Source organism: Triplophysa dalaica, chromosome 3 (genome assembly GCF_015846415.1).
Source record: "Triplophysa dalaica isolate WHDGS20190420 chromosome 3, ASM1584641v1, whole genome shotgun sequence".
Classification (NCBI taxonomy): domain Eukaryota; kingdom Metazoa; phylum Chordata; class Actinopteri; order Cypriniformes; family Nemacheilidae; genus Triplophysa; species Triplophysa dalaica.
This window is the reverse complement of record NC_079544.1, coordinates 11,659,165-11,687,104: the sequence shown is the minus strand read 5'-3', so window position 1 is coordinate 11,687,104 and position 27,940 is coordinate 11,659,165. Positions and strand designations below refer to the sequence as shown.

Genomic DNA, 27,940 nt, shown 5'->3' with positions numbered 1-27,940 from the left:
CGTGGAATTTTACTGTGGGTGAAATGACACTGCAGTTTAATTGTACAGCGCTGGTAAGATCCACAGCTAGAATGAGCTGAGGCCCACAAGGCAAGACTGAGCAAAAGAATTCTCTCCATTGTGTGAACGCCTCAGCTCTTCAACAGATCCACTTTGTCAAAGGAGACACACTTTCTGCCTGATCATAATAGACTGTCAACACAGGAGATGCCATGTCAGGATTCCTATGTATTTTAAAGTAGACAGATGGAAATTGGCTAGTGGTGTTTTAAGTCAGGATATCATGTTACAAACCCTAATTCTATACTTTAGTCCCTGGATAGAGAGATATCAGCTCTAATGTGAAATCATTCTGGCATATTTCCATTTCTTGTGAGTTCATGGAAACATTCCTGATACTCTGTTTGGGTCTTTAATAAACATTCAGGCTGTTAACAGGGTTAGTATTCATCCATTCAGATTAATGTTATAGACTTTGTGGCATTGACATCAGTGTGCAAGCAGTCTCAAAAGAGGGTCAGGGCTGATGTTTGGTGAGCATAGAGTTCATATGGCCCTCGTGGCTCTGTTTTATAGTTGCATAAAATGTATGACCTACATGGCCTCTTTACATCTCATATAGAAATCTGAATAAAGCTTCCAAATAATTAAAATAGGCTACCTATCAGTGATAAAACTATATGTATAGAGAAATCTATATCAGCTCTTTGCGATGTGAATTTCTATGAAAATGTAAACACTGTAGGACTATCAGAGGATAAAGGATGCCAATCAGCCCGACATAGAAAGCAAAAGTGCTTTCTGTTGGAATAATGATGTGCTTTACTGACAAATATTTTGGCTGGTTGTTAAAAAATAAATAAAAAAATCAGATTAAAATATTCTATCATACTACTCAACATCCTCAGATTTACCCTCATGAGAACAGGACATGTGATGTGTACAAAAATGTATATACAGATATAATTGAGATATATTCTTAAAATATGAATTAAAAAATTAGCAGTTCATTAGAATATAGTCAGCCGTAGCCGTAGCCAGAAGACGAATCAGATGGAGGCTCTTTACCCCTGACCCCTCTGTACTGTCTAAGAAACACTTCACCCAGAATTCCTCACCCAGCGTCACTCTGTCTGGACTCCATCAAACTATCTAAGCAGCTTAAGTGCATGTCAGTGTTCTTGCCACAGACATTTTCAGCTGAAAGTGAGGAATATCAAGCATGTCTTAATTTGTCAGTAGATGGCATGTGTCGTCTTTAGTGAGTACAGCTTATCAGTTTTCTCAAGTTTGTTCTCAGACACCAGTGGGAGTCCCCGGCTGAGCTGTGCTAGGCACGGCCTGATCGCCTGAACTCTATACATACCACAGACTCTGTCTGCTGTTGCATCTTCACAGGAAATATGTTCTAAGCTCTAAATTTTTAGCTGCATTATAGTACTTTGTTGTACAAACTGAATAATGTGTGTGCGTGTGTATTGTTTCTGATACAGATAAACATCGTATTGGAAGAATGTTTACAGTGGTATAAAACATAATTTATTATTCCTCATGTTGTTTAAAACCTGTGTGACTTTCTCGTTTCTGTGGAACACAAAAGAAGATATTTTGAGAAATACCTTTGGTGTTTTGTCCATACAAAGGAAGTCAGATGGATTACATGTTATTTGGTTACCAACATTTTCAAAATGTGTTCTTATGTGTAAAAGAAAGAAAGATATACAGGTTTTAAATAACAAGATGGTTAGTAAATGATGAAGAATTTTTGTTTTGGAGTGAACTATTATTTTAAATTTAGAAATATACAGTATATGTTCCTATAACCCAGAGAATACTGTTATGCATGGCCATTAATTGGTTTATTGCTTTTATAAATGGCAGTTTTAATTTTATTCTATTCTATTCTGTTTCATTTTATTATTTTATTAATCGTTTTTGTTTATTTATTTTTTGTTGTTGTTTTTAGTTAGGGCTGTGAACATTTTATTGACAGAGAAAATGGATCAGAACATAAATGGGGTTAATCACAATTATAATGTGAAGGGGGAAATGAACAGTTATGATTTTTGTTAAATATCTGTTATCTAATAACATCACTCTGACCATAAAAGAATAAGAACACATCGATGCTTTTAGGCTTCATCATCTTACAAGTTACTCATTTACATCTAATCATTTATCATAAGCTTTTATCCAAAGCGACTTACAAAATACTCATATCATCTTATTTTAAGTGTGAGGTCCATCGTAGACACATTAGTATTGTGACTTTTGTTTAGAGTGAGTATATTAGTATGGTGTGGGTATTTGAAGTTAGGATTACTCACAGGGCCGTGTCTCTTCTCTGATACTCAGAGAATGTCAGTCTGTCAGATATCTTATCAGTGATTCACACACTATCTCTCAGTTGTCAGGCACACTTATGATAACTCTCCATCTTCTTTATCTATAGCTATATTTTATCTGTATTTCTTAAATACAGCCTCCATTAAGCTTTAAAACTTTAACACACAGAGCACATGAAATGCAATGAATAGCTCAGTTTTCTGTTTTGTTTCTGCAAGTTTATTGACTTCAGCTTTTTTAAGCTCTTAAACATCTGTTCCATGTGCTCAGGCTAGCAAAAGTTTTGTATCATATGCGTTTTAATACAGTATGTATACAACCATCAGCATATGTGTGTTTAAAAAATGAAGCACACTCAGTCCTTGCTTGGCTAGTGTTTGAACTATATGGTTATTTCATGAACCACACATTGGTTCTTCTGAGATTAAAGTACTTCCACTATAAACAAGTAGCATGTGTTTTCCGTTAAAAAAATGCTATAGGTGACTTTTATATATAGAATTATATTGATCCTTTGACTTTATCTATCTGATATCAACAATATGCATGTAGGCCTGGTTTACCTAACAGTCGATAATTTCTCCTGTCAGTTGTGAACAGATGTGTGGTTTTTTGTTCGCAGCTCTCCTGTGAATTTAAATGTTTTACGAGGGCACACGTGATTTATATGTTATGTCTTGAAAGGGCTAATTTGAAATCAATCAGTTTTTTCAGCAATGCAATATGAATATTAAATAGAGCGAATCATTCAGTTCCAATTGGTATAGTCTATTCATAAGTAACAATGTAATATGTTTGAAAGATAATGCATATTGTAATAGTAAAAAAGTACAGTTGTGATTGATTTTATTTTGCCTGTTCAAAGTAAATGTAGGACACTGTTGGAGTGTTAAAACAAAGTCAGTCATGTGATAATGAGTTGATGAGTTTTAGCAGGAGGACCTTTTGGGCATATAGATCAGCATTGATCTCTTTGGCACTCAAAGTCAGTTTCTAAACCAACTGCTGTGCTAGGTTTTAATACGCGAATGTCTATTAAACTAATTCTGTTATATAGAGACTGTGATAAATATAGAATGAAGTCTGTATTTATTGCTGATGGAATTGTGACTTTCATGAAAATGAGTTAAAACCTGCAACCATGTTTGATAACCACCCTACCTCTTTTACCACTGGGTCACATTATTTAAAGTGACTACAGAATATATGGACACTTAAGCAATGAATGTCATTGCATTAGACAACAGTGTATCAAGTGGCATTTATATTAGAATTAAGAATATGTACTGTTATGTGCTTTTCAAAAATAGTAGAATCACTATTTGGACACTTTAAACCCTGGTTAAACATGTCGTGTCACAAAGTCGATGTGATAAAGTTGTACACTTGTGGTTTCTCTGAAAGGAAACCATGTCAAAAAAGTGATGCGTTGGTGAAAGTAATATGTCGTCTGCTGAAAAGACAACAGAACCCTACCCAAAACGCAATACAAAAGGTAATGGATTTATAATGGGAATTGTATTGTTTTAATGTAAACTATAATGGTGTCTACTGGTATGTGCTGGGTTCTATTGGTGGGATGTTATCTGGCAGATGGAAACCATTAAATCCGGTTGGAATAATGCCCAAACACACTGCAAAAATGAATTTTGTAATGGTTTTAATTGAAAAAGCTAATAGTTCATAATGGTATTTTAATGAAAACCATTAGAATTTCTGTGAAGGTTTCTATTGGGATTCTTTTGTATTTTTTCAGCAGGGACATGTCGCAAAAAGATATGAGAAGTAGATTCTTCTTGATATTCTGTTGTCAAATACAATAGATTTTACACACTTTAAGCGTTGCCAAATACTTTTTGAAGCTATTTTATACAGTTAGTGCAGTATTCTTCATATGTTGTGCTAATCTTGATCATGGTTTGACTGGTGCTTTCATTCTCTGTGGTCCTTCTCTGACTCCACACATTGATGATATAATTTCCACAAGGACTAGCAATCCACTGCGAAGTCCCAGTGTATGAAGAGTGCGTCATGGTCACTAAGGGGGCGCTCATGAGCATCCTTTTGAACCATAAAATGACAAACGGAACACTCTCACGGACATCACAAACTCGTGAGAAAACCTCAGCACATTTTAAGAGGAAGTATTTTTTGCTCAGCTGTTAGCAGAGATGAAAATTTGATTCAGAGAGTTACACCCAAGATGTATTTTGCAAAAGTCTACTGGGGCTGTGGTTAAGCATTTTCCATCTTTAACAAATATTGCCATATCACAGATGCATGTTTGTTTAACATGGGAAAAACAAATATGCATTTAAATGTAAATTAGTTAACATTTACAGAGCATAAAACAAGAACTTGCCTAATAGTTACCAACGTACTAGATAATAAATTAAATATACATTTTAATGTATGGTATTGAATATTTAGCAAACATGTAAACATTATATACTTTCTGTAAAAAAGTATATAAAATATACTTTTCTGTAACATATTGAACATATGCTTAACTATTAGATGTCATATTAACTAGCATAAATTACATCTTTGTAAAAAAGAAAGCCACTTAAGCAAAAATACTTTAAAAATGCTGAAGGTTGTGAAATTGCACATACTATTATGTCATAGTATTTTATCTTTAGTCTTGCTGTACTGTGCTACTGTAACTTTGCTTACTAATCTACAGTGCGTCCACATTCTGACTTATTTTAACTGAAGTTTTAGAACTCAATACTTTAATCTGTAAAGTGCAAGTGGATAAGACTGAGTGGAAGTCCTCGTCTGTATGGCTCAGAGGTGAATTTGTGCAGTCGGGCGACTTTATCTGAAGAAACAGGTCAGCGCGCATTTACCGTCGTGTCTGTTTGAACGGCACCTCAAATTACCCTTAATCAAGATCAAGAACTGCGTAGATAACTATACGTATATGTGTGCGTTTATCCATGGTGCCCTAACCTAGTAAACCAGATAAAACATGCAGCATAGTGAGTTATGCGAGTTAACACACATAGTACATTTGAGGGTTGTATAGTATTTCTATGTTATACACTTGGAAAGCAGTTTTGTTAATCACGGTAAGTTTTATACAAGTAATGGATATGCAATATTACTTTTAATTTCCAAAAATATCAGATCTGCGATAAAATGGAATAGCATTAATTTGCATATGTTTGAATTAAAGGTTCAGTGCATGAAATTTAGTGGCATCTAGTGGTGAGGTTGTAAAATGGAACCAGCAGCTATCTCCACCCCTCCCTTTCGAAGCACTACGCCGTCTACTACTATTATGTCACATTTTCACTACTTTGCAGAAGGATATAACATATTTACGAAACGGTCTGTAGAACAGTTTCTCCATTTAGGGCTACTGTAGAAACAACATGGTATGTCCCCAGGTTATTTGTGGCTAGCCCTGAAGTACACTTCTGATAAAAGCTACACAGGCAAGATGGGTAACAAGAAAGATTTATTTACAAAAAGCTGTAAGAATATAGTGATGGTATATATCAGGTGTTATCCAGCACAGGAACTTTGTGTCTCCAAATGCAAAAGACAAACAGTGTTAAAGACTCAGAATCTCAAACTACCACCCTGTTGAAAAAAACCTCATATGCTTGTTTGGGATGTTTTGATGCTGGTTTGTGCTGGTTTAAGCTGGTCATGTGCTGGTTTAAGCTGGTCAAACCAGGATCAAAACATATCTAACCCAGCATGTGCTGTTTTTTTCAACAGGGCAAACAAAGTACTATGCAAATGGTATACTATGATTCTGATTGGCTGAGCCGAGTTCTAAGCCGTTATAATATACCCCGATATATAACGGCTGACCTCATTACATAGCCTAAATACCATTTGATTTACTTTATTTCATGAAACCTTGCTACTCTTATTGAAGAACCGTTTTATAAAAGCAATAAGCCCCCGAAGCATTTGGTTACAGTGCATTTTATAACAGCTGATTGCTTTGTGTCATGGCGCGAAAGGATGCTTCAAAATTAAGCCTAAATCCAGTTCTGCTAATCTAATAGCAACATGGTGTCATTCATAATAATGAATGGTTTAGTCAACATTAACTAACAATAAGAAATATATTTTTAAAGGAATTTATATTTTTTGTTAGTTTATACCATTTCCTGTTAACAATAGTCTTTTGATTTTAATTATGTATTAGTACATGCAGAATTAATATAAACTATGATTATGATTAATAAATATTGTTTAAGAATTGTTCATGTTAACTAATGTAGTTAACAAATGTTGACAAATCAGTAAACTGTTATCAACATCACTAAGAAAAAGTCTGCAGAATATCAGCTTATTTGTGCATGAGGGCAGTGCTAGACATGACTGTTTGTGTTACCCCACTGTGACCGTCTGACTTCCAGCTGTGAGTGTATTATATTTGATATCATCAGCCCATGCGGCCCTGGAAATGCTTCACTCTGTCGACTGCACTAACATGTGCTGCATTTATGGGCCAGTGAATGCCCCATAAACAAATTAGAGCGATTTGATTCGTCTATCAATCTCCCCAATCAATCAAACAGCTCCCACAATTAACCTACATAGAGGATGACATTTTCACACAAACAGACAGTTTGCATTACATTTCTGCATTAGCACAGTTAATATTCCGCCATGTGTGTTTTTAATAACATCTACCCAATCGAGAAGTGTTATAGTATTACATCCAATTACAATTGTTGTTACATTATTTATTTATATAAACACACTGTTTCCTTCAGCCTTGTTAGAACAATGGATGTCTCAGAGGAGTAAATATGAGGCTACCTGCATTTTCTCTCATCCATTTATTATGAATGAGTCAGGAAGAGAGACTTGTTGCAGCCAGGTCTCTTGCCCAATGGTTCACTGCACCTAATAAATAATAGCAGTGGTGTCTGTAAGAGAAGCCTACCAGTCTGCAGATTGAGTCTGTCCAGTACATTATAACAGCAAATGCGTGCCGTGCTGGGACCACCCAGACCGCTATAGAACCAGATTTTCAAGTGTGTATGTAGACATTTTGTTAACACTGCTTTCTGCCAGAAAGTGTAAAGTTTTGGGCTCCTAGAATAAGAGGCTGAGCTAAAACAAATATTATACGGACATTATAAAAACATTAACATTATACGACAAAAACACCAAGAAAATCATTGTTTTTACTAACTCCATCATTTGAGGTAGAACTAAAAGGTATATGTGTTGAATCAGCCAAAGCTTTTCTTTGATGCCGTCTTTGTGAATGAGATGCGACTGAAATGGCACAGATCTTGCTTCAAGCTATTGAACAGAAGACAGACAAATCTAACTTGACCATGAAGCAGTTTCAATAAAACCTCCCCTTGGACAAAGGATTTCCTGAGTTCTGCTTGCACTTCTCCTTGAACTCCTAAGAGCGCTACGTGTTTAGCTTCGATTAGTAATACAGCAATATTTTAAGTTTCTCATATTCATGTGATGTGAACGTCTTAAACTTCCAGCAACTATTAATGAGATTCAGCTTAAAAATATAACAGCTGTTAATTGTTCGGTTAATCCTTTTATCAGCAGTATACAAATCATTTAGGCCTACATGAGGAACACTGCAGGGTCATTCGGTTTCCTGTCTGGGAAATGGTTGCGTAACGTCAGACTCCCTGTGGTGAACTTTGTTCAACTGCAGACATTGAGATCAGTTACACGCTAAATCTGGAGTATTGATGTGAAATCCAAATTTTAGCACTGATTTAATGTGCTATATTGCATAAATACGTGATCATTCAAATTAGGGATGCACCGAATGTTCGGCAACTGAAATGATTTGTCAGAAAATAACAAAAATGATGTCTGATGCGATCAAGCAGCAACCAGTGCAGAGAGAGAGACGCAGACGCTTTATTAATGCAGCAAACATGTCGGCAGTATGTGGTGGAAGCATTTTAAATTGTCGGAGAAATATACGACACACTAGAGTACATTTCCAGACAAAAGCGATGTTACCGATGTCCCTGTAATAAAAATCGTTCAATGTCAAGCTATGTCTGTGCCTTCTTAGTACACCTTCTGAGGGGCTGAGTTAAGTGAACTGAAATGGTTGTCAGTCAGCCTCAACATGAATAGCTTGCATGGATGTCGGGCTTATGTTGAATTACACTTTTTAATGAACTACTTTGTTAAGGTGAACAGAGTACATCACATTCTTTATACAGTCAGTTATTCCATTGAATAAGAGTTTCAATTTTATATTTTTAGTTCAATTATATTGAAAAGCGAGACACAATATACACATTTTGATCATTCAGTTAATGCAATAGTGAACAAAATTGTCTAAATAAATAGAGAAATGCTCGTTGTTGGGTATTTGGCCTTTGGCAGGGTTCCTACACGTTTTGGAAAAGTATGGATTTTTGTTTGGTTGTTTTCCAGGTCTGGATTAGTATGGGAAAAAAAATTGAGGATGGAGAAAATTATGATTTTCCAGACTGTTGCCCTATTAGGTTTTGTAAAATATAAAATTAAGAATTTTATGAACTTTGGAGCATGTTTCAAGCGCTTCCAGAAGACCCGTGCTAGGCCAAATCTGCAGATGGACTGTTTGTTGTTATTGGATGTTACGCAGTTAGGCAGCAGTAACCTTGACTGTCGGGCTCCCCCTACTGTTCAACTAAACATGTTGAACACACGGCCATACCCACCATCTAGGTGCCTGATGTCTGGGTTGTTTTTTCATGGTATGGTTAGGGTTGGGGGGTTGTCATTCCAAACCAAAATGCTCTTGAGAGATTGATTGTATTTCAATCTGGTAATTTATATAAAAATATCAATTGACCATGTGTTTACTCATCACTGATAAACATAAAAACACAGACATGGTTTAAGCTTTTGTTAACTTATTTGCAGTTCAATTGTTCTAAAATGCACATATGTAACTCAAGAAATCTTCCTCGACCATTAAAGCTCTAGATTCATAAGGCATGGGAAAAACAAAAAAGGGAATTAACTGAGAGCTATTATATTCATGTATTTATGTTATTATTATATAAATGTGTTTTCTTGCTGACTATTTTAAAGACTCGATGTTTCAAAAGCAAGTCAGGATAGTTCTCAGAAGATTTTCAGAAGTTGCTTTGGAGTGAGTCTGATGGCAAACCTAACAGAAGGTTAAACACATTGTACTGTATTGTACATTTAAAATGTTTTACAGATCCAAAATCACAGCTAAAATACATAAACAATATTTTTAAATATTTTATAAAAGATATGTAGAAAATGATATACACTCTAATCTCTTTTAAAATGTTGAGATAACATGAGCAGTCGAACACACATACACAGGCCCATGACTTATACTAATCTGTGTTTAAGAAACTCAAGCCCAAATTTTGCAGTACTGTGACATTGAGTTTTGTGTTTTATTTTCCAGCGTTGGTGATAACTGATGGAGGACAGGATAAGTCTGGCCTCGCCGATGAGGTGGGGAGTGAAGATGATCTGTACAATGAGTTTCGCAGCTCCTCTAATCGTTTTGGACACCCAGGAGGAGGAGGAGGAGAGCAGCTGGCGATAAATGAGGTGTGTTACAGTTTACTTGCATTCAGACAGTTTTTAATGTTTATATTAGGATTTATTGCACCAATAACTAGTCTGAATGTTTGGGAAATTTATATTTTTAGCTAAATACTTTTCAGTCATGTACTGGACTGTGTGTTTCTTATAGAATATTGTGCTTTGGGTTCAGTAGCGTATTTAGGCCTCTTAAGAGCTGTTGCCTGATTTTTTTTGGTCTAAGAGTAAAGTATCATTTTAATCCATCTTTCTGACTCCTGAGGCCCAAGACCAGTAGAATGACCTGCTGCAACTCTTCTTCTCCCATTATCTTCTTGTGACTGAACATGAAGTTGTGCTTTCTGAAGATGCTATTATGTAAAAACATTTTCAAAGTCTTATTTTCAAACTGCTTAGGAAAACATGCCGAGTGTCAGAGTGTGATAAATGGCTTTTGTGCATCATTGTAAAGCACCGCTCGGTAGATGTGTTCAGCGTTTTAGTGAGAAACAGCAGAAAAATCTAATCAAAGCCTGGCTTCTGGGAGCTCGATGTGCACTGAGCTGCACAGAAACCCAGTGATGATGATGCTGTTGTTATTGTTGTTTTTAGCATTTCTGTCCTGATAAGGGGCCCTTAAACAAAATAATGGGGACATCGCAGGACAGTGTCATTGTCTTACACAGGGAAGCATCACTGTTGTTGTTGTTCATAATTAGGGTGGCATGGTTCTCATCCCACACGTGCTTCAAACATGATGCATACATCAAAACATCCATGTTGTATGCAGTTTAAAGAAATAGTTCACCAAAATATGATCATTTTCTCATAATTTACTCACCCCACACGTCATCCCAGATGTGTACGACTTCATTGTTCAGTTGAACATAAATACTTTTAAATTAAAATGCAGTCTTAAATCAGAACCTACAATGTGAGAAATGTACAAGGGTAGTCTACAAAACACTAAAAGAGGATATTTGTTAAAATGTTATTAACCAAATAAAATTGAACCCTTTTGCCTTACATTGTATGGACACAAAACCACTTGGACATTTCTCAAAATATCTCATTTTGTGAAGTCATATAGGTTTAGAACCACATGAGGGTGAATAAACTTTTATTTTTGGGTGAATCTATCCCTTTAATACATTGAGCTTCACATTGTTTTAGACGTGTCATATTTTTTTACTTGCAGTTGTCATAGGCACGTGTAGTCACAAGACACGCAAGTTTCTGCGTTATTGACATGCCCCCACATTTAAATTTACTGCACTGAATTGTTTATTGCTATGGATATGGACGTATTAATCTCTAAATAGTTTATAAATATTAACTGTTTTCTCACTGAATGTATAGCTTTGCTTCAGAAAGCATTTATATTAACCCACTGGAGTTTTTGTGTTTTTTTTAGTGGATTCACCATGTTAATTTAACCCCATATAAAATGCTGACATGATGGCATCTTATTATAAATTATTTGTTGTGTTCAATTTAAGAAAGGAAGTCATGTACATCTGAGATGGAATGAGATGGGGACAAATATGAGCCAGTCAATCACCAGAGCTGGGTAGTAACTGATTACTTGTAATCTGGATTAAGTAATCAGATTCCCAAAATCAAGTACTTGTAATTTTTTTGTTACATTTTAAAATACGCGTACTCAGAGTGCAGTTACTTTTTTAATATTACAGATTAAATTACAAATTACTTTTAAGATTTTTGGTAAACCTACCACTTTAACTGTTAAGACAACCAACCAACCCACGATAGCGAGTCTAACATGTTTTTGTTAACAAGCATTTATGTTCACTATATATTGATCAAGATCAATCTTCACAATCTAGCAACAATAATACTATGATTTGTGCTATCGGTGCGGATCACAACATTCATTGCGAAAAGGCATTAGTTGAGTTTTGCATTCACAATATATCATCTATTTTCATTTTTTGGTTTTGTTTGGTATTTTTGTAAACAAATGTAATGTGAATGTTATTTTACGTCTATTTAAGTAATTCAAATATGATTTAAATGGGGCAGGGTATCTTCAATTCTAATTTCACCATCAAACTCCATCATGCTGATATCACGAGAGCTTGACGAGAAATCTTGTCACATTTTGATCTTGCATTATCTTGTAGCACAAGATCTTGTCACACCCCTAATAGACACCATTTCAAAACTATTCAGTGTTACTATCAGTAAACACTAACAACAAGTTATATGAGTGTTGTCCATACTCTTCTTTAAAAAGATGTTGAGGTTATTTATGGTGTAAATAATGGAATATTTTCCCTCGTTGTATCTGTCAAACTAGTACACAATTATCAGTCTTCAAAATATGTAGCATCAAATAAAATTTAAATCAAAATCTATTAGTCAGGTTGTGTTACCAAAAATGTGTAATCTAAGAGATTATGTTACTGACTACAAATATTGTCATGTAACTGATTACAATTATTAATGTGTAACTGATTACAATTAATAAGCAATCTACCCAGCTCTGGTTATGGGGAGAAGGGTTTTGTATTAGTTTGTGTGTGTCAGAAAGAGACAGCTGCTAACTTTAAAGGTATGCTTCAATGCTGTGTGACAGTGCGGTTGAGACTCGTGCGCAGACGTGTGTGAGAAAGTGAGACAGCAGGTTAAGGGAATCTGAGGCCTGCACTAATCCCATTAGCTGTGGCCACATTGATGCTAGGCAAAGAGCACTGCGGGGATGACTGCATTAATCCAAAAACAGCCTGGGTCAGGAAATAAAAGCTCAAGAGCTGCTCTGCACATCACACAGACTTTAATTAATATCTCAAGCAGAGTTATCGTCACAAAGCACTGGCTTTAGAAGACACGCAGGACGTGCTCGCACTTGGACGGGTGTACGACGGGCAGCTCGTGCAGCCAATGAGAGGCTTGTGTCATGACAGGATAGTACCGCATACTCTCGCCACCCTCCCCCCACCTCCGACTCTCCCCTGCTGCTGCCGCTAAAGCCAGCCTCCGCTACTCTGGTATCCTGGATACGCTCCGCAGCACTGCCACCTGATTGGCTGATAAGGATAGGAGGAACAAATAGGAGGAAAACAGAAGTCAATACAGAGAGATGGATGGATGTTTTTTTTGCCTGTGCCGCTAAGCACAGATGGAGCAACCGTTTCTGGGCCTCGAGTTGTCGTTTATCAAATGAGATGTTGAAAGGACGTGCGTTAATCTGATCCGAGAGAGAATTAACACGGCCGCGCATTTAAACGGCTCGTCTTTGTCGGAAGGGAGGAGAGCAAAGCCAGCAAAAGGGAGGACAAAGCGAGGAGGAGACACGAGGGGTCAGAGAGAGAAACATAAAGATAAAAGGAGAAAAATAAATGGAGGCGGAGAGACGCATCCAGCCCTACTCCTGACATCAGCAGCGCACGGGTAAAGAAACACAAGAGGAGCGACGGAAGAGGACGAGAGCGCAAGAGAGAGAGAGAGAAAAAGCGAGAGACGATAACAAAAAGGAAGTGAGCAGGTAACTGTGGACGTGGAGGCTCTTCCATCCCTCTCGCTCCTGCACTTTACGGAGGATACCGAGGGGACTCGGGCGCGGAACCGTGTGCTGTCAAACGATCATTCGCAGACCTCTAGGCAAGGGGGGTCCCTGCGTCATGGCTCGCGGAGGCCAGCGAACGGCATCTCGGCAGAGCCTGACTGACTTCCTGTTGCGCTGCAACCTAAGCCCGGAGGCCCAGAAGGTGGTCGTGTTCGTCATCATGATGCTGCTGGTCATCATCAACGTGGTACTGATGTTTCTACTGGCCTTCCAGTAGAGCGCAGGCGCAGGAGGAGGAGGGGAGGGCTGGAGAGGAGGAGGGAAAGTTACTCCCTCTTATTCACTCATGGATGGGTTTTCAAGATGCAGACATCACAGTAGAACAGGTAACTGGTGTGTGACTGTGTGTGTATGAGTCTGACACCCTTCAGGCTTAAGTGATGTGATGAGACAGCGCGTGTGTGAATTATTCATCAGCTTGTCACAGGGTGGTAATGGCGTAAAAGGGTCCTGAGAGGTTTGTAGGGGGGAGGTTGGAGGTCACTCTTTAATTTTAAAGGACCTCGGGGCTCATCTTTAGCTTCTGGGAATATAAATGCATTGTTTGGGTATTAATGTGGAAAGCTTGTAATGACAATTTTTTGATATATTTTTAACCCTTATTGTTGATGTCTATTTATGTCTATATTTTGAGTAGTGACAAAAATGAATGGTATGATGGCCTCTTGTGAATTCTCTCATGGCTTTGGTCCATGTCACGATTTGTTTTATGCCAGAATCAGCAAGTTCAGATCAGATGTCCAGAGGATTCTACAACATCAGTGGGGTTCATGTCCAATAAGAATGATATTATTTTATATACTGTACAAATTGGACATCATGGTTTGGATCAGCTTTTTTGTCAGATGCTGTGTATTTACTATATTACAATGGAAAACTAGAAGAGCTGGACCAGTTTTACAAACACAAACAATCCTCATTCATTTACAATTAGCTTATTTTGTTTCATTTTTATTGTTTATTTGTACTACAGTATGTATGCCAAAGCCGTCTCTTCTTGTAGAGTCTTGGAAAGAACCAAGAAGCTGTAACTCACGGGCTGTGAAGAGGAGGCACATGGGAACGTATGTGGGAGGGTCGCTAGGCAACAGACTACATAGTCACAGCTGTGTGTTGAGAATGCAGCGGATGCTCTGGATTCAGGGGGTGTCTATACAGCCTTCCAGTGCATCTCTGTGAGCAAAGAGTTGAGAGTGATGATACAGCGTGGATGCTGTATTATGACATCATAAGCAGGGCCAACATTGATCATGTTTTGCTGCACTGTAGAGATGGTTAAGCTTGGCAGCATGTCAAGGGAAATGAGGTGGTAATATATTATCCTGCACTTTGTTTCAGCTGCCAAACTGATCTTTGTAAGCAAAGGCGGAACATTTAAACGACTAGTCATGGAAAATACAAAGGCTCAATTTGCCAGTGTTTCTTTAAGGAATAAAATGCTGTTTGGATTTGGTTAAGCGCAGGAAATAAAGGGGTATAAATCTTGACATGCTGGAATAAAATCGTCAAATTAACCTACAGGATTTAACACCTTTTGCATGAAGTGGACTCTTATTTTGTATTTAACATGAATATTTAAATACAGGAACTATTTTATGGTCTATGAAGAGTCAACGCTGAAATTTCCCTTTTACAGTCATCATGGCTCACCAAACCATGTAAACATAACTATTATTCCTATCATTTGTAACTAATGTGCTAACGTTAACCATTTATTTTTCCAATGGTGCTGATCTGAGTGTTTATTAAACAGCAAAAGCGACTAGATGAAAGTAAAATCAATGTACCAGTTACATACGTTGAATAAAGCCTTGGAAATGCATTGCTGTAGACTTGATTTTCATGTCGGGCCATTTGGTATTATTGTGTACATTTTAATGGAATTTTACCGTATTTATGTTTGTCTCAATAGCTGATCAGTGATGGCAGCGTGTGCGCGGAGGCTCTATGGGACCATGTCACCATGGACGACCAGGAGCTGGGGTTCAAGGCTGGGGATGTCATCGAAGTAGTGGACGCCACAAACAAGGAGTGGTGGTGGGGCCGGGTGATGGACAGCGAAGGCTGGTTCCCTGCCAGCTTTGTTCGGGTAAAAGAGAACAGACATCTCAATCCTGCTACAAAGAAGATTAGATTACTGTCACATTATGTCATCATTATTGCATTACTCTACCTTGAGGGGGTCGGTTACGCCAGTGTGTTTTTAGGAAAGCAGGCTTTTAAACTTGTTCTTTACCTGCCTCGTGAATTTACTGTAGGTAAATGCGTGCCGATGTAAACAAAATGATATTGGTAAAATATGAATCAATGTATATTATTTATTATATTGTGAACTCTTTTCTTTGTTATTGGTAGTTACGAGTGAACCAGGATGAGCCAATGGATGAGTATCTAGCCCATCTGGACGGGGTCACAGAGGGGGGTGGGGCCAGTTTAGGGGGACCCTTAGGACCCGGTCTGCCCTGCAAGGAGCAGATGAGAGCCAATGTTATCAATGAGATCATGAGCACAGAGAGGGATTACATCAAACACCTGAAAGACATCTGTGAGGTCAGTTCCTCTCTCACTTTATCACATGGCTCACATTGATCAGTTCTACCTCAGTGTGTGGATCTTGTTATAGCATTGTGGTGTGTGTGGAGTAACTGTTTACATGTTTAGAAAATGACGTGACCGAGGAATAATGAACAAAGCATGCTTAATGTCTTAACTCTCATACAGTAGGGGGCACTGTTCTGCCATCTTCTGACGATATAAAGCATCTTAATCTCAAAGCAGTAAATGCTATTTTGAATATTGTTCTGAATACGATTTTTCCAGCTTTTTGTACAAAATGTTGTATATCCACAATCTAAAGGGTGATGAAATATGAACGATTTTATAAGAGAGAATACAATACTGCTGCTGTCCCTCTGAAACCTTATGCCTCCATATTTGGTCATTTTTATTTTTTGCCATAAATCATTATTATCAGTCACCCTTTTTGTTTGTCACTTGGTCTTGCAAATATCCTACCAATAAAAAATAACAATACAGTATTTTATTCATTTAAAAGCAGTTTTCTGTATAGAGAAATTGGACATCAACGGTTTTAAGATAAAAGCAGGGCTCTTTTCTTTCATTTGATTTATTGAATGTTCATATATTCATAAAATAAAATATTCCGATGACTATCAGAGTTTTGTGACACGTTTTTAATGCCGGTGGGGAAAGAGTTCACAGCTGTAACCCTGCTTAGATAATTTATCACACTACAACTGTATTGTGAGCTTAGATGTTCCAATGGATTCATCTAGCTATCCGTGTACATTTTGTTCGACTTTAATGTTTTTTTGCATGTCAAAACAGCCCCTTGCCAATAAAACAAGCCCCACTCTCGGCTAAAAATAACTTTGCGCTCGCATGTGAAGTTTTAGTGCTTGTAGCATGGAGGGTTTGACGGCTCTTTAATGACTTCCAGGGCTATATAAAACAGTGTCGGAAGAGGACAGACATGTTTACCGAAGAGCAACTGCGTACTATTTTCGGCAACATCGATGAGCTGTACCGCTTTCAAAAGAAGTTTGTCAAAGCCTTGGAGAAGAAGTTCAACAAAGACCAGCCACACCTCAGCGAGATAGGCTCGTGCTTCTTAGAGCATGTAAGCTGACTTCAAAGGCCTCTTTTCTGATTTGCAGCCTTTCACAGATAATCATTCCATTCCTTTCTGTTCTCTATCCAGCAAACAAACTTCCAGATCTACTCCGAGTATTGCAACAACCACCCCAACGCCTGCGTGCAGCTCTCCAAACTCATGAAGATCAAGAAGTATGTCTTCTTCTTTGAGGCCTGTCGCTTGCTGCAGAAGATGATTGACATTTCTCTAGACGGGTTCTTGCTTACTCCTGTGCAAAAGATCTGCAAGTACCCTCTACAGCTGGCTGAACTGCTCAAGTATACCAACCCACAACACAGGTGCGGATCTTCTGTCATGGTACTGTAGATCTAGTATACTGTACCTTGGTGCAATGGTCATAACCGAGTCTTTGTGTTCAGAGATTATAAGGACGTGGAGGCTGCCTTAAACGCAATGAAGAATGTGGCCAGACTGATCAATGAGAGAAAGAGGCGTCTGGAGAACATTGACAAAATTGCTCAGTGGCAGAGCTCCATAGAGGACTGGGAGGTAAAACACAGACCTCATCACTTCTTATTGTTTCGCTTTAATGAGCGAGCCCTAACAGCCTCTTTTCCTATTAATAGGGTGAAGACATATTGAGCAGAAGCTCTGACCTGATTTTCTCAGGAGACCTGACAAAGATCTCCCAGCCACAGGCCAAAGGCCAACAGCGCATGTTCTTCCTGTTTGACCACCAGTTGGTTTTCTGTAAAAAGGTGAGTCAGTGTTACAGTCAAGTATTTAGCATTTCTATTTATTGTACACATTTATTTGTTGATCGATCTATTTATTGCTAGCATCATGCTCTCTACAACTTAAACTACAGCACATACAGTGCACTCTAAGTTACGTCGAGAGCATTTGTGCCATTTGTTTTTGAATGCTAATAAAAGGATTGTGTATTAATAAGTTGATTTGCTGTCACCGCAGGATCTGCTTCGGAGGGACATCCTTTATTACAAGGGTCGGTTAGACATGGATCAGATGGAAGTGGTAGATGTGGAAGATGGGAAAGATAAGGACTTTAATGTGAGTGTGAAGAATGCCTTGAAATTGTGCTCTCCCGGAGGAGAGGAGGTCCACCTCCTGTGTGCCAAGAAACCTGAGCAGAAGCAGCGCTGGTTGCGGGCCTTTACAGATGAACGGGAACAGGTCCAGCATGACCTCGAGACAGGTGAACGTCACTCTAGGAATAATAATCAGAAGCATTGATTTGATCTCAACAAATCTCCAATCATAAGTATCAAACTTCAATGTATTAAATACAGACCATGGCAGATGACCAAAAAATAACTTAGATATATTTTATGCCAATTACTTTTTATTATTACACTATTTATATTGTTAGAAACTGGTCAAATGTGTATTCTAGATGCATATACCTTTCCAGTGATATTCAGGTGATATCATGAATTATACTTTTTCAGAAAGCATGAATCACAAAGCATATTAATGTTTTTGTTTCTTCTCCAAACCAGGTTTCACGATCACAGAGGTCCAAAAGAAGCAGGCGATGCTGAATGCATCTAAAAGTCATCCAACAGGGAAACCTAAAGGTGAGATGGTTTTTACACACTTGCATTCTCTAAAACAATATAATCACGCTTGAGAGAAAGTGTGACGAGTGAAAGTATCCCTGCATAGCACGTAGTGTGTAGTAAAGATCATTTTTGTGTGTTGTGTTGTTCACTTTCACTGCATTTGTGTTTGAAAAGCATTAGCTTTACAGCACTTGCTGGCACTCAGAGCTCCTTCACTTCACCCAAAAACTTCCAAGTGTCTGCGTTTTTCTGAACCTCCAGGACCTCTGTCTCCCAGGGCCACCTTAACTTCACCTCTCCTCCCTGATGCCCTGCAGAGCAGGCAGGGGCAGGGTGTTAGGGTGCCCCCTGGGGTCCTGCGCAGGGCGATATCCTGGGTGTCCTCTCAGAGTAGAGAGGCAATCGAGTAGTCAAGGGTAATTCTAGAGTATGTCAGTGTGATTTAACCCTTTCTAAGGCACGTCTAGTCTATGTAATCGACTAGCAATTCTTGTGCTTTTACAAACACTAAAACCATTAATAAGTCGCAGTATCACAAACTGGCCCAGCTTAAATCTACAGTGTGTAATCCAGCATTTGCAACAACCCAATTAAGGTAGTTTTACAACACATACTAAAACCATGCTAGGTCCCGCTGATCTCTAATGAAATAAATGTCGGTGCTGGTAATGACCCTTGTTTATGTCCTCCACCCTGCAGCTGTGACCAGGCCCTACTATGACTTCCTGCTGCGTCAGAAGCATCCCACGCTCCCCACCTCCCTTCCCCAGCAGCAGGTCATCATGTTGGCTGAACCCAAACGCAAGACCTCCAATTTCTGGCACAATATCCTAACACCGTTCAAAAAATGAGGGACTGGACTCAAGGTTATGCCTGCCCTGAACATGTGTTTTTATCCCAGTGTAACATTTTTTATTGTCCAAATGCGAAAGCACTTTATGGGTTGTTACAATCACAGCATCACTCCCAGACATTGACCGTTGTGGGGAGGGCATTCCTGCTATGTTATTTACATTGAAAAGACAGCTACTACTGCTCGAACGCTTCACTTTTCAGAACTGCTGCAAGTCATCATACGGACACGCTTTGACCGCTTCATCGAAGGCTGGAAGAAAGGACTTCTTTCTATGCTGGATGATTTAGTTTCAATTTTCAATGTAAGCCAGCTATCCACAGTGCCCAACTACTAGCTTTTATATGTAATTTGATACTTTTGTGTGACCCATGATGATGTTTAAAGTTTAAAAGGGTTTTGCACAAGATATAGATTGTGTTGAGATTTATTACTGTATTAACTTGGCTGTCAAAAGAAATCTGTTAATATGCCAGTCTGTGTATGCAAACTAAGCTGAAATTTCTTGTCATTAAGCCTCTAAATTATACCCGGACAAAGTCCCATCAGTCCTCACCGGTTCAGATGAGCATTTCATGTATGTGCTGCTCATTCTATTCTGCGGCCTAAATAACTCCTCAGTAACAAACTTCATTTTGAAGTGCCATTCAAAACGTAACCCAGATATTGTGATGGGCTGCATGAATTTGCTGTGAAACCCAACAATTTCAACCCAAATAAAATCCTCAATATCTGTCATTCAGATAGATATTTTAACTATTTAATTAAAGAGTATGTTTGGCGGTTGTGTCAAATATGTATATATTACCTTTGACCACGGAACAAAGTATGTTAATAAAAGATATTTGTAAGTGTTATGATGATGATGTTTCTGTGTGTTTTATTTGAGTAGATTTTAAGCTCTGGTTTTAAAGGGACAATTCACCACAAAATGGAAATTCTGTCATCATTTACTCACGCTCTTGTCATTTTAGACCTGTATGACTTTCTTCTGTAAAACACAAAAGAGGATATTTTAAAGAATATTGCTAAACAAAAACCATTGACTTCTATTGTATGGACACGAACCAATTCTCGTCATTGGGGACCATTGGTTTTCTGTAACCAACATTCTTCAAAATATATTATTTTGTGTTCTGCAGAAGAACGAAAGTCATACAGGTTTAAAATGACAAGAGGGTGAGTAAATGATGACACAATTTCCATATTGGGGTGAATTTTACCTTCAAGTTTAGTAAAGGAAAATACTGCCATCTAGTGGTTAAATTTCATGACAGCGTCTCTCTTCCAACATTTAAAATCATAAACTTAACTTGTCTTTGACATAAAATTGAAGACCAAAACAATAATCACATTAAGGATAATATTCTTACGTACACAAAATAGAAAGACAGCAATACCAAACTTGTTAATATAATATTTATTCAAGCACCATAGCACATTATAGCAAAAACAAATTGGTTAAGCAATAAAAAACTCAGTTGGCACATACATCAAAGAAATAGTTGGCAATCTCAGACTGCTTTTAGTTACTGTAAGGCTACTATGACACCCCTCGAGTTCAGACAATAAGACATGATGGCAGTGTAGAAGACTTGATATTGGTTTGCGCTACATGACTGTGTAATCCCTTGATCACATCTGGAGTGTTACTTCTGTCAAACTCGCATCATGAGTGTTTTCAGCTCTGCCACACAATTAATTGAGCAGCTCTAGGTAGGTAATTGGGACTTTGCCTTTCTGATTGCCCCGTTGACCCAACAGCCAATCAGAGTCCATGCCTGGCACACTGGTCACGGTGATCATCTTTCAAGCAAGCACATGCACAAACACTCCCATGAAAAAAACACCCAATCAACTTTTTTCATTGAATAAACAGAATTATCGCTCACCTCATCGGCAAGTAGAGAAAGCTCACTGCTGCTGTCTGCGTCATAGTCGTACAGAACACGGGCCTTACGTGTACCGAAGGTGCTGCGGAGTTCATTTAGTGCGGGTGAGGCCTGGCTGGGTGGAGGTGCTGGCAAAGAGGCGGCCATCGGTACGGTCGGAACTGAGATACTGGCAGAGGAGCTCCCACCGGGCTGATTGTTATTAGAACTGAATGTAGAAGGAAAGCTGGAGGAAAAGAAGACACGGTTACCATCGGCATTCCACACTGGTTGGTTAAATATAACACTAAACCACATATACAGTTTACATCATGATAAGACTATTTATGCATTAAGCATAAAACATCAAAGCATTAGAGTAAATATTATAAATGAACGCATAAACATTCACAAGTATAATATGTCTAACCTTCCCAGCTGTTTCTGCAGATTAACAATGTACTGGTAACCCTGTGCATAATAAGCAGTTTGGGCGTCCACAAAGTCATTCAGGCAACGCAAATGATGAGCCTGATTTGACAGGAAAGGACATAACCATCAGGACACATACACAAACTTTACAAACATATTCTGTATATATCTATAGCATAGTATATGGTAGCATACATGAGTGCTGCTGATGCCCTCCAATAAGAGTCTGGTGATCTCAGCCTGCCGATCAAACTCACTCTGTGCTATCCTCAGTTCGGTCTCTGCCTGAGGGGGAACACACAAAAGCAAAAACAGCTCTGACCGAGATGCATATCTCCCACCATAGTTACATTGACACACAGTCTGTACTGCTTTCTATGTGATAAGTAAATGTGACAGTGAGTCAAGCGAGATAATAAACAACCAAGCTCCCTCTGGTGATAGACGTGTGTTGTTTGATTTTTGTCAATACATTACTGCAGTTTCCCAAAGCATGAGCTTATAAACCGAAATCAATTGCATTAGGTAGCTCCCGTTGCATCCCTAATAAAGGTGTTCTTTCCACAGATCTAGACAAACACTGAGGACTGTGATTGCATCTCCCACGTACCTGCTGCACCTCCTCAGTCCACATCTGGCCAGCATTCAGACAAACATTGACAAAGTCATCAGGTACAGGAATAAGATCCAAACCACAAACTGATCACAACTCGCAGACAATTAACTTTCATAATTGTCTGGTGTTGTTATGAAAGAGGAAGCTAATGGTGTCACCACTCGTGCACAAACACATTCTGTGGGTGTAGCAAATGACAAGGAAGCAGTTTACCATCTACAAGAAATTAGCAAAGAAGGAAGCAAACAAAGGGAAGAAGGGCTTGACTTGCCCAGTGTGTGTGTGTGTGTGTGTGTGTGTGCGCATTACATACTGTATGAATATGAACATTTACACATGCAGTCATGCACAAGACAAATTTAACCTCATGAACATAGGTAATAAACTTAATTTAATGTTTATTATATTCTATATCATTGTGAATTAAAATGAACAAATGTTTTATGTAAAAAAAGGTAATGTTTTAGCATATAGAACCGTAAAATAATGATAAAGTGAGGCTTGTACCCTTCGTTTACTCTGTGCTGTGTGTATGGCCTCAAACTAAATTGTCCAAGTTCTTGAGATAAGGACTACCATCCTAGAACAGCACCGAGATTCCAAATTTGTTAAAGCAACAAAATTGCAAAAATAATGAGGGTTGCAAACCTGTTTTGTAAAAATCATGATCATGTCTCAGCATTATATAGTATCAATGCAAGACTTTATATTAACCAAATCCTGCAGTTTAATTTCTTTAGGTATCCAAAGAACAAGAACAATGATGAGTCGTAAGCTAGCAGCTGGGAGAGAAAGAGAGAGACACAACATACAAGAACTGCATTCTGTTGCCCTTATACAGATGATACAAAGATGTATGAATGACCACAAAAAAAACATTTTGACAAACAAAAGTATGAATTTACCAAAAGTGGTTTTGAACACGGAATGTTAAACCGTCAAAATAACTTTTGCATCTCCAAACTCCAAACATTTTGAGAAGGGCAAAAGAGGGCAGATGTTTCATTAGGCACAGCAGACAAACCTTTAGCCACCTGACATGCAAGAAGCTTAGCATGTAAGAAAAGTGAGCGACATACTCCTCTCCCAGCGGAGGGGTTGAGTTCAGCTCCTGCAGACGGAGGCAGGCAAGCAAACAGACCAGAAATATAATGAGAGAGAACTGGGAAAACAATACAGGTTAGTGATCCAAAGACACCAAGCGGACACGCATGAGTAAAAGACAATCATTAATACAGACCAGTATCTTTGCCATTAAATGTGGCACTCAGCCATCAAAGAAAAACAAAATTCAACTTTTACTATTGTGAGTTTCTCTACAGTCTTAATCGGACTGTAAAAACTGAACCTATGGTTGAGCCGAAAATGTCATGAAGAAAAATAGCTAAGCATTAAATTCTGTGTGTGTGTAATACTAACTGCAGAGCGAGCATCAGCCACTCTGGCCTTCTTCAGTCTGTTTTTGGCTGCATCCAGATCCAGTCGTTTATTCTGAAGCAGTTTCCGCTCTCTCTGTGAAAAAAAACACATCAACTGAAAAATGGAGAAAATTTCCAATACGCTCACAACAAGTGTGTATGTATGCAAATAAATGTGTTCTTGCTCTCTTTACGTAAACCTGAATCGTTCTAACATGCTTACAGTGATAAACTTACAGTATAAACATAACACAAACCATCTCCATAGAAGGATTTCCTGTGCTTTCCTGTACACGCTCTGTATGGCTTAATCTTTACACTCTCTGAATATGCACTCTAGGCTAAAAAATGTAATTCTCCTGGTTTGACTATTCTATATCTGACCCTGAACACACAGGTAGTAAATAAGACCCATAAGCACGCTTTGCTTACCAATAGGGTTTTATAATCACCCTCAATGAAGTTCCTTAAAGGAGTCAGAAAATTGATAGCAGAACTCTGGATTAATTCTTTCTCCGCGCTGCCTAACAGCTTCTCAGTTTCCCCACATTTAATGAGAGCACTTCCTGTAGCACATAACAGAATGAGAGGACATCTTTGCATTTATCCAAATACAACACTGATGAGTTAAATTTCCTCGTAAATAAAAGGCAATACCAGCAAGACACTGGATCAAGCGTAAGTGTATCGAGAAAACTAAATTTGGATGACACACATCCTACCAATAAAGGGATGCGAATTAGCCTTAATATACCGTATGCTGTTCCAGGTCCGAACTCGTGCCCCGAGTCGATCATGCACTCCCCCAGCAACTCGTGGTTGTTGGCACGTGTTGGGATTTTCTTGTCCAACATCTCGTAAAGAAACTCCTCCATCCTAACATCTACCCACATCAGACACATTCAATTAAGACCAATGAGAGTCAGATGAGACCACATGCATCCTGTTAAGCAAGGCCTACCAACAACAGGCATAATGCTGTATAACTGCAGCTGAAAATCTTATAGAGTCACACTGGATATGTGTTTTTAATGAAGACCTCTTCCCATGTTAATCTGAAATGTGGTACTTAGTATAGAGAAAAAACACACTAAACCTAAGTAAATTCTACCCATGACTTACAAGTTTACTTCCTCTGAACTGACAGTATAACATGCATGTATTTTACAGTGACCTGTCAGTATACATGAATGTTCATGTCTTACTGGGGTTGGGCTGAAGCACAACTTCTGTCTGTTTCATGATCTTCTCTGTGTGGTGTTTAGTGGATTCAGCCCGGATTAAAAGCGTCTCCAGATGGGCATCTAGTTCGGTTCTTTCCGCTTGCCCGAGCTTCTCCTCTGTGAACTTAACACCACATCATCCAAACATTGAAATGCTCCATTAGCACATATTTACAGTTTATATATTTATAGTTATCAAATCATCAAAACATTCTAGTATTTTAGACCATTTCTAGTATTTTCTCACACTTCCAGACATGGCCAGGTTGCGAAGTGAAAGCCTACATTTGATGGGACATTCTTAAATGCTTAAAGTACCTAAACAGCGATCAAAGAAAATCACATTTCTGTCAAACCTTCATTGTACAGTTACTAAACACTTGCTGCTGTCAAAAGAACAAGCTCTTGGTCCGCGGATAAAGTGAATAACATCACGTTAAGCGTTTTCTCCCCCATAGAAGTCCATTATGAGGAAACAGCTTAATGTGGCTTAGTTCAACAAATAGTGATATTAAAAGATGAAATGTGCTTTATAACTTATAAATAAGGGATTCTTAGGCAAACTTTTGAGCCCCGAGTAGGACATGCAAAGTGTTACGTTGTGCATATTCTTTTAAGAAAAATGCTTAACATGGTTTAATGGATGAATTTAGTGATCTTAAAAGACAGATTTTACTACACATCCTATAAACCATGCACACAATGTACATGTGATCTGATGAGCTTTAAAATGAATGCGACAAGCTGAGTTTCACGTGTTGTATTTTCCATACAAAACTATTATAAGAAAACGACTGAGCCTTGCTTAAAGCAGTGACACACTGAGAACATGGAACAGGTTCATGTTTGACATCAGCGATGAAAATATATTTTAATGATTATATTTCCCCGGGTCACTGTTAAATGCGTTGTGTTAAGCCACGTTAAGATGATAATGGACTTCTATGGGGGAGAAAACGCTTAACGTGATGTTATTCACTTTATCCGCGAACCAAGAGCTCGTTCTTTTGACAGCAGCAAGTGTTTAGTACAAGGAAGGTTTAAAAGAAATGTGGTTTTCCTTGACCGCTGTTTAGGTAAGTTGTGCGTTTTTGAATGTCCCCATTTGATGCTATCACACACTGACGTTATATATTTGGCGCTTAACACTTAACGTTGACATTTTTCATTTAGCAGACAAACTCTATTTAGCCTTACAAACATTGAAGTCACTATAATGAATGCATTTACTACGGTCATCAGGTAACACATTATAAGTGACTTGACAAAATGCGTTGTAGTGATTAATTTAGGACACAACAGTCTTATAGTAAGGTTAACTTATTGTTGTTAAATACAATACACAACAAGCCTACGTCCACATATAATAATGAAAAACAAACAAGTATTTGTATGTGTTTTAACGTATTTACCTGTACAGCACGACTGAGGAAAGTGCCAGCATCAGCTGCCAACCGTCTAACGTTGAACTCCATTATTCTGTGTTTATGTGTGGAAGCTTCAGTCCGCTAGCATGGACAGATTAGCCTGCTATAGCCCTTCTTCGTTCGGCCAAAACACTTAACTCAGGTCGCTCTGTTGTGATAAACTTGTAGTCCATGTATATACTACGATGGTGAGAAAAACCTAACGAAACCTAAACGTGAGAAGCTGTCGTTTTAGCTGTCCGGTGTCTGTATCTGTCAGTAACGTTAGCTGCTAACATGGAGCAGCAGCTGTTGGAGTGACGTAGGGAGGGAGTGTAGTGTAAAGAGGAAGAACAAACCAACGAAAGTACGTTTTTCAATCATAAACTGCAAATCAAAACCTTCTGAGAAACATAAGCTCTTTTGTAACTTTATGGACAGGACAGGATTTGTATTGTAACATATTAATAATACAATAAAATGTTTATAAAAATAGAGAGGACATACATTTGGAGTAAATAAAAGTTATGGGAAATGTGTATAAATAATTATCTGTAAAATACTTTGTATTAATAAATCATGAAAATAGAAGTATAGTATTAATAAAACACACAGCAAACAGTAAACTGAACATCATAGTTTGTATTGTATAGTTTGTATAGGACAGTATAGAAATGACACTTTATGACTTTTATTAAAGTATTTTTCATATTGCAGCTTTTTTCTATGTTGAAAAGTTTGAGTCTCAAAATGTACAGTATATTAGGCTATACAGAGTTTCCCATTTCTGTCATTTTCCTCATTTTCACTAGGTGGCATTAGGAGCAATAAAGCACTATAGGTTTTTAGACCTACTCAAGACGCAATAACAATTTGGACAATAAAAAAGGTGAATATGTAATCTGCAGAATTTAGTTTTACTTGTAGATTTATTAGTGAATGAAATCATGTCATTAGTGCGTGTGTGTTATCTTAATGTTTATAAACTGTTTCATGTTTGCTTTCCTTACGTACGTCCACTAGATGGCGTCATTAGCAATAAAGCTCTTTAGCTCTCCTGTCTATGACCTGCGATTTAAGAGAACATGTTGCTATGTTACATTGTTTAAAGCCACATCTTTTGAGAATTACCTTAATAAATCAGAACTGTTATAGAAGATGCATAAGCAAAAAAAAAAATATTTACCTACTTATTTGTTTGCTTATAAAAAATTTTTTAGATTGACAATTTCGCATCATAGTCTTGCTACTGTACCTAGACTGACTGTTTAAATGATAACACATTTTGAGAACCTGTTTTATTATTAAGCTTTTGTGTTCAACATTGATTTGTTCATTAAACACATTATGTTGAGCAAATTTTTTTGCATAAGCTATTCTTTTAAAGTTGAACTTAATTGGAAAAGTACATCTCACAAAAGTAAAGTAATATAAACCGATTAAATGTAGCTTTGAAAATG

At 37.9% G+C, this 27,940-nt stretch overlaps 2 protein-coding genes across 12 annotated transcripts in view; one reads left to right on the top strand and one right to left on the bottom strand.

Annotated features, from left to right (window-relative positions):
• Positions 1 to 20,377, top strand: part of arhgef4 (Rho guanine nucleotide exchange factor (GEF) 4) — a 72,279-nt gene extending 51,902 nt beyond the window's left edge. For 6 of the 10 annotated variants that reach the window (XM_056741137.1, XM_056741093.1, XM_056741084.1 and 3 more), the window contains 11 exons: positions 9,752 to 9,900; positions 15,375 to 15,551; positions 15,818 to 16,012; positions 16,923 to 17,102; positions 17,184 to 17,416; positions 17,498 to 17,627; positions 17,705 to 17,836; positions 18,051 to 18,294; positions 18,599 to 18,676; positions 18,836 to 19,077; positions 19,361 to 19,497. In XM_056741137.1, coding sequence (XP_056597115.1) covers positions 9,752 to 9,900; positions 15,375 to 15,551; positions 15,818 to 16,012; positions 16,923 to 17,102; positions 17,184 to 17,416; positions 17,498 to 17,627; positions 17,705 to 17,836; positions 18,051 to 18,294; positions 18,599 to 18,676; positions 18,836 to 19,071 — 1,754 coding nt within the window. In that variant the 3' untranslated portion in view covers positions 19,072 to 19,077; positions 19,361 to 19,497. Of the gene's footprint in view, positions 1 to 9,751; positions 9,901 to 12,418; positions 13,789 to 15,374; positions 15,552 to 15,817; positions 16,013 to 16,922; positions 17,103 to 17,183; positions 17,417 to 17,497; positions 17,628 to 17,704; positions 17,837 to 18,050; positions 18,295 to 18,598; positions 18,677 to 18,835; positions 19,078 to 19,360 lie in introns of those variants that run through there. The other 4 variants (XM_056741102.1, XM_056741164.1, XM_056741110.1 and 1 more) reach the window with 3 other exon arrangements.
• Positions 20,378 to 20,919: 542 nt separating this feature from the next.
• Positions 20,920 to 26,823, bottom strand: sh3glb1b (SH3-domain GRB2-like endophilin B1b). 2 transcript variants are annotated; one of them, XM_056744334.1, is made up of 11 exons: positions 26,487 to 26,823; positions 25,057 to 25,198; positions 24,606 to 24,734; positions 24,284 to 24,417; positions 23,853 to 23,945; positions 23,458 to 23,544; positions 22,428 to 22,451; positions 22,013 to 22,102; positions 21,816 to 21,916; positions 21,407 to 21,632; positions 20,920 to 21,320 (listed from the first exon to the last, which is right to left on the bottom strand). In XM_056744334.1, exons 1-11 carry the CDS (start codon positions 26,547 to 26,549, stop codon positions 21,213 to 21,215), a joined length of 1,197 nt encoding a protein of 398 aa, XP_056600312.1. In that variant the 5' UTR covers positions 26,550 to 26,823; the 3' UTR covers positions 20,920 to 21,212. The 2 variants fall into 2 exon arrangements, with proteins under 2 accessions (XP_056600312.1, XP_056600313.1); XM_056744335.1 differs by lacking the exons at positions 22,428 to 22,451; positions 23,458 to 23,544 and having other exon boundaries at positions 26,487 to 26,821.
• Positions 26,824 to 27,940: the final 1,117 nt, after the last annotated feature.

Coding starts and splice junctions, on each gene's coding strand:
- sh3glb1b (XM_056744334.1), bottom strand. CDS start 26,549: ATGGAGTTCAACGTTAGACGGTTGGCAGCTGATGCTGGCACTTTCCTC. Junction 23,946..24,283: donor GTGATTATAAAACCCTATTG/GTAAGCAAAGCG, acceptor TTTTTTTCACAG/AGAGAGCGGAAACTGCTTCA. Junction 21,321..21,406: donor TTTCTCTACTTGCCGATGAG/GTGAGCGATAAT, acceptor CTTGCTTGAAAG/ATGATCACCGTGACCAGTGT.